The 13,114-nt window shown below is 41.9% G+C and overlaps 1 protein-coding gene across 1 annotated transcript in view; it reads left to right on the forward strand.

Moving 5' to 3' along the window:
- Window positions 1-13,114, forward strand: part of DNAH5 (dynein axonemal heavy chain 5) — a 321,369-nt gene that overhangs the window by 103,995 nt on the left and 204,260 nt on the right. The window contains exons 18-23 of the mRNA XM_056109071.1: window positions 1,787-1,932; window positions 5,195-5,367; window positions 6,065-6,303; window positions 8,938-9,128; window positions 9,237-9,321; window positions 11,976-12,109. Of these exons, the coding sequence (XP_055965046.1) occupies window positions 1,787-1,932; window positions 5,195-5,367; window positions 6,065-6,303; window positions 8,938-9,128; window positions 9,237-9,321; window positions 11,976-12,109 (968 nt within the window). The remainder of the gene's footprint in view (window positions 1-1,786; window positions 1,933-5,194; window positions 5,368-6,064; window positions 6,304-8,937; window positions 9,129-9,236; window positions 9,322-11,975; window positions 12,110-13,114) is intronic.

Below are 13,114 nucleotides of genomic sequence, written 5' to 3' on the forward strand. Positions count from 1 at the left end.
GTGGTTTGCAAAAGAGGCATTGAGTGGCAATCATGTTCGGTCTATAGTCTACTTTCAGCATGCTTCTCCCATCCTGGGAGGATCCTCCCAACACCCTTTATTTGGTGCTACCTTCTTTATCTGAGCTCCCTTTTCCCCTAGCATGTGCCGCTGGCCTCCAAGCCATGGAGTAAATCTCCTCGTATTTATCTTGGCTATTCTTGGGTGTTAGTATCCTATTTTGTTACTTTATGTTCCCCAGATGAATGCAATCTTTCTATGTCTGTCCCTCTCTTTCTGAGTCATTTCACTTATTATGATACTTTACATGTAAAACCACTTGTATATAAATTTCAATACTTCATCTTTTCTAATAGCTACATTGTACTCCATTGTGTAGTTGTACCGTAGTTTCTTTAACCAGTCATCTGTTCTTGGGCACTCAGGTTTTTTTCCAGATTCTAGCTATTGTAAACAGTGCTGCAATGAACACACAAGTGCAGATGTCACTTCGACTATACTTTTTTGCCTCTCTGAGATATATTCCCAGGAGTGGTATTGCTGGGTCAAATGGGAGCTCGATTTCTAATTTTTTGAGAATTTTCCATACTGTTTTCCAAAAGGGCTGAGCCATTTGGCATTCCCACCAGCAATGAAGGAGGGTCCCTTTCTCACCACATCTGCGCCAACACCGGTTGCTTTTATTCTTTTGGATGTGGGCCAGTCTCTGTGGTGTGAAATGATGTCTCATTGTTGTTTTGATCTGTATCTCCCTGATGATTAATGTTGCAAAGCATTTTCTCATGTGTCTTTTAGCCATTCTGATTTCTTCTTTGAGAAAGTTTCTGTTCATTTCGTCAACCCATTTTTTGATGGGGTTGCATGTTTTCTTGTGGAGTTCAACCAGTACTTTGTATATCCTTGATATCAACCCCTTGTCAGATGTGTATTGGCAAATATCCTTTCCCATTCTGTAGACTCTCTTTGTATTTTGGTCAGTGTTTCTTTTGAAGTGCAGAAGCTTCTTAGTTCAAGATAGTCCCATTTGTCTCTCTCTGTTTTCACTTCCAGCCCTGAGATTTTAGCAGTCTCTCCTTAACTTGTCCTTCCCGACAGTGCTATATTGGAGGCTCTTTCAGGGTCAGGGAAATGAGACCCGTTATTGTTACTGTTTTTGGAATATCGAATACTCCACAGGTAGCTTGCCAGGCTCTGCTGTGCGGGCGGGATACTCTTGACAGTGTGCTGAGCTCTCCGAGAGGGAGGGAGAATGTATATATGAGAATTCAAGCAAGTATGTTAAAACCAAACACATTTGTGCTGCTCTAGGTCCATCAGTGAGCTAGACTATAAGAGGTCGCATGCTTTCGGGAGCTTTGTTTTATCGTCTCTGTATGTTGGCTGTTGATAGGATTACATGGTGTGGGTGTGATTGCCAAGCTGCTGGAAAATGGAGGATCTGGGTGGAGGAGGCCCAGTCCCGATCCGAGCAGGCTTGGAGATCTCAGCCCCAGGTCACGTGTACCTGGGTTCCTCCGTTGGTTCCTTCATGCGTGAAGCTTGTCCAAGCGTGTGGAGAGTTGCCTTGAGCATGGCTGTGACTGGGTTCCGGAGGTTTTTGGCTGCTGGGGTTCTGGTTGGGGTAGGGAGAGAAGCTCAACCTGTCCCCCTCCGAGGGGCCCCAGTGAAGACAGCCTGGCACAGGGGCAGGGGGTTCTGCGTCACTCTCTTCTGGGAGCTTTGTTTTATAGTTAAAAATTAAAAACAAAATTTTGAACCTCTGTTTTAATTTTCTTTTCCCCAAAAGAGGATCTGGAACTGCTTCTTGACAGGATCAATGATTTGATTGAGTCCCGCATCGATGCTGTCCTAGAAGAAATGAGTAGCACACCCCTTTGTCAGCTACCCCTTGACGAGCCTCTCACCTGTGAAGCCTTTCTCCAGATGACTAAGGTAATGGGAAGATCGATGCTTTTATGCAAATACTCTGTAATTCATATTTCCATAAAGGGCAGTTCTGGAAGTACAAATCACACTTTCTCTCCCTGGTAAGAACTTACCAGCACACCTCGTTGGTAAGAGATGTGCTTGAAACTAAAGAGGAATAGATAGAGGATGACAGAGGGAGTGAAGCATTTCTGATTGGCAGAAGGGAAGTTGTGGAAAACTTCCATTTTTCGGTAGGGTTTGAAGAATGCTGCTGTTTTGCTGACAAGCTCCGAATAGGTGGGCCCGCTCGAGCAAATCGATGATCAATGGGAGGGCCTTTACTTTTACTTTAATTGCCCAAGTAACTGCTATTCATTTCTCTAATTTTGCCAGTGGGTTTATTTGGAAACACCAACAAAAGGAATTTCAGGAAGTGCAGTCTCCCGGCAAGATATTTGGAGCTTCCCTGCAACCAGCATCTTCTGATGCTGTGGGCAGGTGCAGGGTCAAGGTCCTCCTTCCCCTATGGGCCAGGGAAGCTGTGTCACTTCCTGCCGGAGGTGTCTGACCTGATGGCAGACTGCAGGGAGCCCTTTAACCAATGCTTCTTTTTACAGGACACGGGAACTTCTGTAAAAGAATTCTCTTCAAGAGCCTCGGGGCAGAATTTTCTTCTTTTCACATTTCTGTAAAAGCTGAGTTTTCCAGTTCTTCTTTTTCTTCTTTTTTTAAAAAAAATTCGGGCCATTCCCAGATGTACTTGGGACTTACTCCCGGCTCTGTGCCCCAGGCATGACTCCTGGCTAGGGACTGGGGGACTCTATGGGGTGCTGGGGATTGAACCAGGTAGGCTGTGTGCAAGGCAAGCACCCAATTCACTGTATATTGCTCCAGCCCCTGAGTGCCCCTGTTCTGGCACCTGGCTCTGGGGCGCTTAACAGGTGGTGCTGATGAACACTTGCAGTTAATCAGCAACGTAATACTGTGATGCAGCAGCTGACACAGAATTGTTAAGTCACCATGTTTTGTATCTGTTAAATAAACTTACCAATATGCATAAAAAATCCACCCCAAAACTGCATTTACTCCTGGCTTTGCAATCAGGAATTACTCCTGGTGGTGCTTTGGGAACTATATGGGATGTCGGGGATCGGACCCGGGTTGGCCACGCGTTTTTTTCCTCCTCAGAAGTTATAATTACCTGGTCAAAGAATGTGGTTTCAGGGGCTGGAGCAATAGCACAGCGGGTAGGGCATTTGTCTTGCACGCAGCTGACCCGGGTTCGATTCCAGACTTTCCCCTCATCCTCTTTATACTCTGCTTTATTAATTTCTCTGCTCTTCATATTCCAATGATTATGCCTTCTCCTACAAAGACTTAAAAGATGAAAGCAATCTTATTAAAACTATTAGCCCTTGAGGTTATAATCTCATCTTCCAGAATCCTCAATATAAAGAAATATTATGATTTTTAAAATGTGTGTGTGTTACTGAGAGGATTGAAAGACTGCTAATGAGTTAATGGAGAATTTTTGGTAAAGCTATTTTTGAGAATGGGATCACATTGTAGGTCACCTGATTTTCTCTCTAACTTAGAGTGGAAAGTTTTAAGTTACAGATTGAGAAGCTGTGAGAGAATTCTCATAGATAGCTTATAAGGAAGAGATGACAGGAGTTTGGAAGACATAGATCCTTTGGAAACTGATTTGCTCACCAGGTATGCCAGTTATAACATGAACTTGAGTTGCTTATAAGCCAACCATAGCCATTAGTTTTACAGGTGGGGGAATTGAAACCCAGAAGAATTTCTAGAATCATGAAGAGCTTTGCATATGAGCTCAGGGAGTTTGGTGCCAGAATTTGTACTTGATGCTAGGTGTTGCTACCTCTACTTCATCCAGTCTCCTAATTCAGATATGCTTTTTCCTCTCCATAGATGCCTTTAACTCTGGTCTGTTTTCCAAATAGCTATGTCTGGACGAGGGATGCAGATTAATAGTTGGATGAAGTTCTCTGTTGGGAGTGAGATTGTTGTTTTATATTTTCTTTGGCAAGAAGTCTGATAATTTCAGAATACAACAGAATGTTCCTATGTTAAGGGGCCCCAAATGCCATATGCCTCAGAGCAGTGGAGGACATGATGAGGAGATGATGTTTGAAATGGATGGCCCACCAGTATGTTAGTTTCAGGATGAGTAATGGTGGAATTTAGAATGCAGATGGAGACTCTGGCCAACTGGAAGTTTGTTGTTTTATGAACTTATTTTCAACTTCTTGTCTACATCATGTGTTTCTATTTTCCTGTTCTGTAAAATTGGTCAGTGTCCCAATTGCACTAGTCTGTATTTGTTCAATTCAGTCTTGAGAAATACATAATCCAGAGAGGGTCAAAAGAAACCAGGGGTTGACCTTTAGAGGCAAAGATGAAGGAAGACCGCCAAGAACAGATGCATGTGAAATGAAGGAGACCTCACTGGAAGAGAGGGAGTCACATTGAAGTGATTTTCTCCATGGTTGAAGAAGTATCACCTTGGTTCATCGATGCCTGCCATTTTGTTTTTGCCTTTTGTTTATTTATTTTGTTTTTGGTTTTATACCCAATAGTTTTCCGGGTTTCCTCCTGGGTGTGTGCTCAGGGATCACTCCTGGTAATGCTGGGTGAGGGCAGGGTGAGGGCAGGGGGTGTATGTGGTGCTGGGGGGTCGACAAGGGCTGCATGACTAAATCCCTGTACTGAATCTCTGTCTTTAACACATTTCTTTTTTTTTAATTTTTATTAGTGAAACACCATGAGGTACAGTTATAGACTTACAAAATTTTGTGCTTGGTTCTCAGTTATACAATGATCAAGTACCCATTCCTTCACCAGTGCCCATTTTCCACCACCATGGGTCCCAGTATCCCTCCCACCCCCATCCCCCCATTACCCTGCCTCTGTGACAGGGCATTCCCTTTTGTTCTCTCCTTTAGGGTGCTGCGGTTAGCAAAAGAGGCGTTGAATGGCAATCATGTTTGGTCTATAGTCTACTTTCAGCATGCTTCTCCCATCCTGGGAGGATCCTCCCAACACCTTTTATTTGGTGTTCCCATCTCTATCTGAGCTCCCTTTTCCCCTAGCATGTTTAAACACATTTCTTGAGAGGATACCTGACCTGAGCTAGCGGGAGGCATGGGACTGAGTTCACTGAAGGCCAGATTCCCACAAGAAGCTGGGCTGCACCATCCCCACAGTGCTCTCTAGAGCCAGAGAGCGAATATGTCATGAAGGCCTTTCGTTGCTTTGATAGGATCTCTGTGTAAATGGTGCTCAGACACTCCATTTTAAAAGCTCATTAGTGGAGGAAGCAGTTAATGAGCTAATTAATATGCTGCTGGAGGTAGAAGTTCCATCGATAGAAGAAAGAGAGAAAATATTCCATGTGAATAATGCTAATTTGAAAAGTGAAAATTCAGGTAAGAGATGAGATCATCGGAAGATCTTGTTTTTCTAGAATGTTACAGAAAAATACAATTTAGTTTTCTACATAGCAATCACTTTCCCCACTTTGCACCCGCCTTCAGATTTTAGAAGGCCATTTGGAAATCTGAAATTATGACTCTGAGCCTATTATAATGGTTAGTTTAAATTTTTTAAAACTACAAATAGGCACTTCTTTGTTCTTGTTAACACTCGGGTAGAGTGTGTGTGTGTGTGTGTGTGTGTGTGTGTGTGTGTGTGTGTGCGCGCGCGCGCGCGCGCGCGCGTGTGCCTTCGTGTGTCCCTGCATGTGCTTTCATTTATAAATAACAGAGGATGAATGGTGAATTGGAATTTGTGTAAAAGTACTTCTGCATCAGAGCAGGACTTTGCCAGGACAAATGAGAACTCTGAGAGGCAGAGAAAGATAGTTATTCTTTCAGCTCTGTAGTCTGCGGGAAGGGAGAGCCGGAGCCACAGCAGCGGGACCAGCTCCTGCCTCTCAGGCTCACTCTGATGTTGGGAGGTTGCCGCCAGCCTGTTGGCACCACAGTGACTTCTTTTTCACCCTTCAATTGGCCTCACTTTCTAAGAAGGGATGAAGTATGAGAGAAGTTATGGTACTGGCATGTCATTTTTCTTGACCATCTTCTCTTCCACTGCAACGACTGTTTCTTTCTCCCCAAACCTCCTTGTAAACGGAAAATCAAGAAGGAAATCCCGACACCATGACGTCGGCCCCTAATGCAGGCGCTGCCCCCTTGCCTTTGGCGACAATCATGAGAAAGAAGAAAGAGGCTGAGATGCTGGAGGAAGAAGCTTGCGAGCTGCTTTCTCATTTCAACCATCAGAACATGGATGCACTGCTGAAAGTCACCAAGAATACACTCGAGGCCATTCGGAAGCGCATTCATTCCTCCAACACTGTTAACTTTCGGGGTAAGAAGCCCACACGGGTTGCCCCTGCCACATTCCAGCAATTGAATAGCGATGGTTTACAAGTGTCTTATCACAAGCTTATAGACTGTGAATTTTAATGATCCCAACAGTTCCATGAAGTCAATGCTATCACCACTCTCATTTTACAACAGAAAATTAAGTACAGAAAGGTGAAGTAATTTAAGGCCACTTAGCTCTCATTAATAAAATAATAATATCACTTTTGATCTATTTTATAATAAGATAAAAATAAATTATTTTAGTGGATGGAAAAGTTTAAAAGAAGATATATAGAAGGATAATTCCATTGTTAAATTGCTCTGTGATTAGCCCATTTTAATAACTGAGAAAGATCTTATTAATGCCATGCTCTCCAAAGTGGAAGTTTTGACTATTTTTGATTCATTTCCATCTTTTGCATTTGGTTTCCTAACCTCAATACAATCGTTTCATCTTTAGCACAGTTCAGAAATGGGGGTCGCGTTTCTTAGCATGCTGAAATCCATCCGATCCAGAGATACTCTGAAATGATATCTTAAAAATACTACAGAACAGTAATTGATTAAAATGGAAAGTGATGGGACCATAAAGCCTTTTTATTTATTTTGAATATGGGGCTATAATGGAAAAGTCTAATATTCAATTTAAAGTGGATAAATAAAGTGGAAGCATTGCAGGAAAGTTTCGCTTAGTGTTTTGGTTCACTGCATTTTATTTCACTTCAGAGTGGGAGGAGGACGTTTTGTTCACACAGTGATATTATTAGAACTTACCTAATGTTTCTTAATATGCTAAATATGAAGTAACATGTTTTTCTAGACTTTATATGAAATTTTAAAATACAGGTATTTTCAAATATATAGCAAGTTACACATATGGTTCTATGAACACATTTACATCTATATGTCTCTAGTTAATACCTATATTCAACTTAAAAAATCCCTGTGGCTATTCCTACCTTTTTTCTTCTCTTCTTTTTAACTGCTCTGACTTCGGGTTATATCCACTGGTGAAGGAACAGCCTGGGTTTTATTACAAACTGACAATTTGCTTTAATCTTTGTATTGGTAGTAATTTATTTCTTTTGATCAGATGTGGCTGTGCTCAGGAATTATTTCTCTCTCTGTGCTCAGGAATCATTCCTGGCAGTGCTCAGGGCACCTATGTGGTTCTGGAGATCAAATCTGGGTTGACCTCATATAAGGCAAACACTTTACACTCTGTTCACTCTCTCTGACCCCTCTGGTGGTTATTCTTGTTCTTTATCACTGCTTACTTACTCTACATTAAACTCAGTTGTTGATTTCCTGTTATCTAGGAAGTATTATCATCAATATTCTAGGTGAGATTTACCTAATTAAGCCTCATTTACACAGTGCACTGCTTTTATTTATTTTTCTCCTTTAAAATTTTTTTGTAAATTAATTTTTTAGTTATTTTCTGTATCTACTTATTTTTAATATCTTATTTAAGTACTGTTATTTATGTATTTATTTTAATCGAATCACCATGAGATACAGTTACAAAGCTGTTCATGATTGAGTTTCAGTCATACAGTGTTCCAACATCGTCTCTTTACCAATGCATGTTTCCCACCACCAATGTTCCCAGTTTCACTTCCACCTTCCCACCCTAGAGGTAGGCATTTTTCTTCTCTCTCTCTCTTTAATTCTCTCTCTCTCTGTCTCTGTGCACTTCCTTTATGAAGGACTTACTAATAGATGAGATTGTGGTCAGCATAATATTGACTCAGTTGCCCTCAACTACTATTATGGTAAGCAAGACAACATTTTTCCCTCCCTTGATTTAATTTTTCTTTCTTCTCTCTTTATCTCCCACCCACTGAACAGTTTTTTTGTTATATATCCATATACCCATTAGATATTGGGTACTTTAATTTTTCTAGATGGGACCACTAAGTCAATGATGGTTGAAGGGATTGCTTGGGATGGGAGATGTGTGTTGAAAGTAGATAAAGTAGATAACACATGATGGCCTCTCAGTATCTATATTGCAAACCATAATACCCCAAAGTAGAGAGAGGGACTAGAGCAATAGCAAAGTAGGTAGGGCGTTTGCCTTGCACATGGCCAACCCGGGTTTGATTCCCAGCATCCCATATGGTTTCCTGAGCACCTCCAGGAATAATTACTGAGTAAAAAGTCAGGAGTAACCCCGTGCATTGCTGGGTGTGACCCAAAAAAGAGACCCCCCCCAAATACCAAAACACAAAAGTAGAGAGAGAGTAAAATAGAAAGTGGCTGCCATAAAGGCAGTGAGTGGGGTGGTGGGGATGGTGGGGACATTGGTGATGCACTGGTGGAGGGATGGATGTTCTATCATCGTATGAAACTTAATCATGAAAACTTTATAACTGTATCTCATGGTGATTCAATAAAAACTAGTGAAAAAATAGAATAACCCACATTTATTTTTGTTTTTGGCTCAAACCTGGTGGTCCTCAGGGGCTACTCCTGGCTCTGTGCTTGGAGGTTACTCCTGGCACTGCTCAGGGCACCTGTGTGGTGAGGAACGGGTCGACTGGGTGAGAGTCAGGTATCTTAACCCGGTGCTGTCTCTCTGGCCTGTTAACGGAATGGGTGAACTTGCTCCTTGCTTTGTGCTCACCCACAGACAGCAGAAGTGCCTCAAAGACGAAGCAGAACAGTCGGCCCATTTTCAGGGCCAACATCATGCTGGCCATCCCCAGCATCACCATGAGCCCTGCCCTGGAGGACATACAGCAGACCCTCAACAGAGCAGTGGAGTGCATCGTCAGCGTCCCCAAGGGTGTGAGACAGTGGAGCGGTGAGCTGCCGTCCAAGGTGGGTCCAGGAGGAAGAAACCGTTTCCCCCTTCCTCCCCCCCCCCGGGGGGGGGGCTGCTGCAGTCCCAGATGCGACAGAGCTAACATGTATCCTTTGACATTGTAGAGAAAGATGCACGAGAGGAAAACAGCTGCCCTGCAGGGTCCAGACAGTGACTCTGAGGCCGAGATGGCAGAGACTGAACCCCAGGGTGAGTGAGTGTTGTTTCAGTTCATTTGTGCTGGTGATCAGGAACCAGCATTTGTTGAGCTATTTTATTTCTATGGGATACTTCTGGGGTTCTCAGGGTGGGGGGTGCTCAAGACCACTGGGGCCTCCCTTGCAGTGCTGTGAGGCTGGGGGTTGACCCCAGGGCCATGCACAAATAAGGTCTGTGCTCTCCCACTTGAGTCACGTCCCTGGGCACACTTACTGAGCCTTTTGGTTTTGTTTTGTTTTAGAGATACATCTGGGTTACTCCTGCTCTTCACTTACTCAGGGATCACTCCTAGCAGGGCTCAGGGGTTACTCCTGGCTCTGCACTTCCTCAGGCATCACTCCTGGCGGGGCTCAGGGGCTCCATCCAGCCTCTGTACCTACTCAGGGATCACTCCTGGTGGGGCTGGGGAGACCTTATGGGATACCGGGGATGGAACCTGGTTCAAAGCAAGCACCCTACCCACTGCACCATCTCTCTAGCCCTAGTTGAGCTATTTTCAAAAGTACTTATTGTTCAAAAATTGAGGTATGCCGGACATAATACAGTCAATAAATTTCAGGTGCACAATATAAGAATGGAATTTTAGTTTATGTTGTGAAGTGATGACCACACAAGTCTGTTGACATTTGTGTGGCCATCCACAGGACACATTTTATTTTCTTGTGACAGTGTTTAAGTTCTTCTCTTCTGGCCACTCCAGACTATGCAAAGCAGTATTATTATAAACTATGATCACTGTGCTTTGTACAATATCCTCATGACTCATTTCATGACTGGAGTTTGTATTATTTAATAGCCTTTACCACAGTTTCCCTGCTATTCTCTAAGGGTGACCAATCATCAACTTTATCTATCTATGAACTTGTTTTATATTTGTAACGTTATGAGTGAGATTGAATAATATTTGTATTTCTCACTGTGACTTGATCTTACTTAGCATAACTCCTCTATCAAGCTATTGCAAATGGCAAGCTTTAATAAGATTTTAATTCTTTTTTTTTTTTTAGCTGGGCGGGTGCATACCCAGCAGTACTTAGGGTTTACTCCTGACTCAGTGCTCAGGGATTGCTCCTGGTGGTGCTCAGGGAACAGTGTGTAGTGCCCTGAATCAAACCTGGGTCAGTGGCATAGAAGGCATGCACCTTACCTGCTGTACTGTCTCACCGCCCTCAGGATTTCATTTGTTTAAATAACTGAATATTTCATTGCAAAATTTGAAAAATTCTTTATTAATTTATCATCAGTGTATGGTTAGCTTGTTCCCATATGTTATCTATTTTAAATAATGCTGCCTGGTTTAGCGATTTTTCCCGTTTGGATGAAGTTTCTTTATTATGTGGTGAGCTACATTTGAGATGATTTATGTAACTTCACCCTTTAAAAGTGTATCATATAACTTTAGAGACATAATTTGCATGGTTTTCTTAAATTCTTTAGATAAGGTTTTTGTGGTTCTTTGAGCCTTTTTGTAAGAGCTAATTTAACTGTTTTTGGTTGGTTATTTCAATGATTGCTCATTTTATTGCCATTTCTGTTGACTACTTCTGTTCCTGTGTGTAAGTGCTACTTCCTTGTTTGTAGCTTTGCATGGCTCAAAATTTTCTTTTTTGCACTGAAAACTTGGTATAAGAAAGCCTGTATTGTGAAGTCTGTAAAATGTGTTTTTCTTCCCTCCTCTGTCTCTTGTTGTGGTTGCTGCTGTTTGGTTCTTTATTGACATTTTGATATGAACAAAATTAGTTTCACCCCTTCTTGGCATCTTTGTTCTGCTTGGTTAGTTAGAGGGCAACAGATGATGTCCAGGTATTTCTTTTCCTGTTTTGCATCAGGAATTCTTCCAGTGTTTGCATAGGCTGGCAAACATAGTAGAGCATCTTGCAAACACAAGTTTTCAACCCTGTCCTGATCTTTGCTAATTGACCAAGACCTTGAAGTCAGCTTGAGGTGAAAAATTGGGGCATTTCCCATCTTTCTTTGGCATACACACAGCTCTGTATGTGGGCCTGGACCTTTAGATCTCAGGATTATATCAGGTCTCAGCCATATCTTCTGCAGACATTTCATTTCCAAGATCTTTGACTTTTTTTGGCCACTCTTGTATATCCTTAGTTGCTGCCTTAGGCAGCTGTGCAGTTAAACAGTTGCTGTTAGTTTTGTAAATAAAACAGAATTTAAGCAATCTCTTAGGAGTTAGATATTTTTCTTGCTCAACAAGTTCCACCTTGTCTAATAAAACTAAACTCTTTGCATGGGTCTTGTCCAGCAGGCTTCGAGACTGGTTAGAGTGCAGTCTGGTGGGGGTCTCGGAGAATTTCAGTCTCAATCTGACCTGTCCAGGGCTGTGATTATTCTTTTCACATGTCTGGTGAGGGGTCTGGAGGCATAAGACATTTCAGAAGGCCACAAAACTCATTACTGAGATTCAGGAGTCTTCCCCCGCCCCTTAAATAAACATGTCCTTGAATTATTGCAAACGTCGCTCGACTGCTGAAAAGTTGGTATGGATAATGTCCCCCTACTGTTTTAAATTGATTTCATGAAGCGGCCTTCTGGAGGTCTCTACTTTGCTGTTGTCGGAGACCTCTGCTTTTACAAGGGTGCTCTTACATTGTTGATCACAGTGTTTTCTCCGTTTTTGGTTTTAGAAGCGGTTGAGATAGCATCTGTAAATTTACCCATTCCGGTGCAAACCAGGAACTATTATAAGAATGTTTCTGACAACAAAGAGATTGTAAAATTGGTCTCTGTGCTCAGCACAATCATCAACTCCACCAAAAAAGTAAGTCCAGAGAATTTGCAACCCACCTTTTTTGCTCTCCACCTTGGACTTCTGTGAGGTAAACGGCACAGGTGCCTTGCGTATTGCTAGCAATCGCTTTTCAGCCATTGACTTATGGAATGATGTTCGTTCACAACCAATGTTTACTTAGCTAAAGGACTCTCATTGTATATTGTTGCAAGGTGAAAAATAGCTATTGTTCCTAAGTTTTATGTATTTATATATATGTACACCTTTTTTAATGTTCTGAGCTTACTGTAGTACAAATAAATCTTGAAATTTTGATAAATACTGAATCACAAGTCAGTCTGGTTTTGCAGAGTCAGTGGCACTAATGTGTTTGAAATACAATATAACTTACAGTCAATTTTTTATGTTTTTGTAGTCAGGAAAGTTTTACTAACAAATATTTTATGATAAAATGAAGTAAATGAACAATGGAAAAAGACAAAAATGTATGTATAGTGCCACGTGTAAATCAGATAATCTTGCTAAAAAATTATTAGTATTATCAGTATAAACTTGAGTGAAGATGGATATAAATTTGAGTTAATTTCTTTCCTTTTACTGTTCTTTGCTCAACTTTTGCTTTTTTTTGTGGTAAATCTCTTGGGGTAAAAAAACAAACAAAAACACTGTCCTCCTGATGTTTATCGATTTGCTCGAGCGGGCCCAGTAACATCTCCATTTTGAGACTTGTTACTGTGTTTGGCATATTGAATACTCACGGGTAGCTTGCCAGGCTTTGCCGTGCGGGGGAGATACTCTTGGTAGCTTGCTGGGCTCTCCGAGAGGGGAGGAGGAATCGAACCTGTCTTGGCTGGGCTGGCTGTGCGCAAGGCAAACGCCCTACCGCTGTGCTATCGATCTAGCCAGCTCTTGGGGTAAAAATGACTTAAAACCCTAAAGTAAATTTCTATTTATAAATATGCATTCATATTGTTATAAGGACCTGCTGACCATCTCTCAGTGTTGACAGAATAGTGGTTACTTAGTAAATTCATC

The sequence above is a fragment of the Sorex fumeus genome, unplaced genomic scaffold (assembly GCF_029834395.1).
Source record: "Sorex fumeus unplaced genomic scaffold, SorFum_2.1 ptg000264l, whole genome shotgun sequence".
Lineage (NCBI taxonomy): Eukaryota > Metazoa > Chordata > Mammalia > Eulipotyphla > Soricidae > Sorex > Sorex fumeus.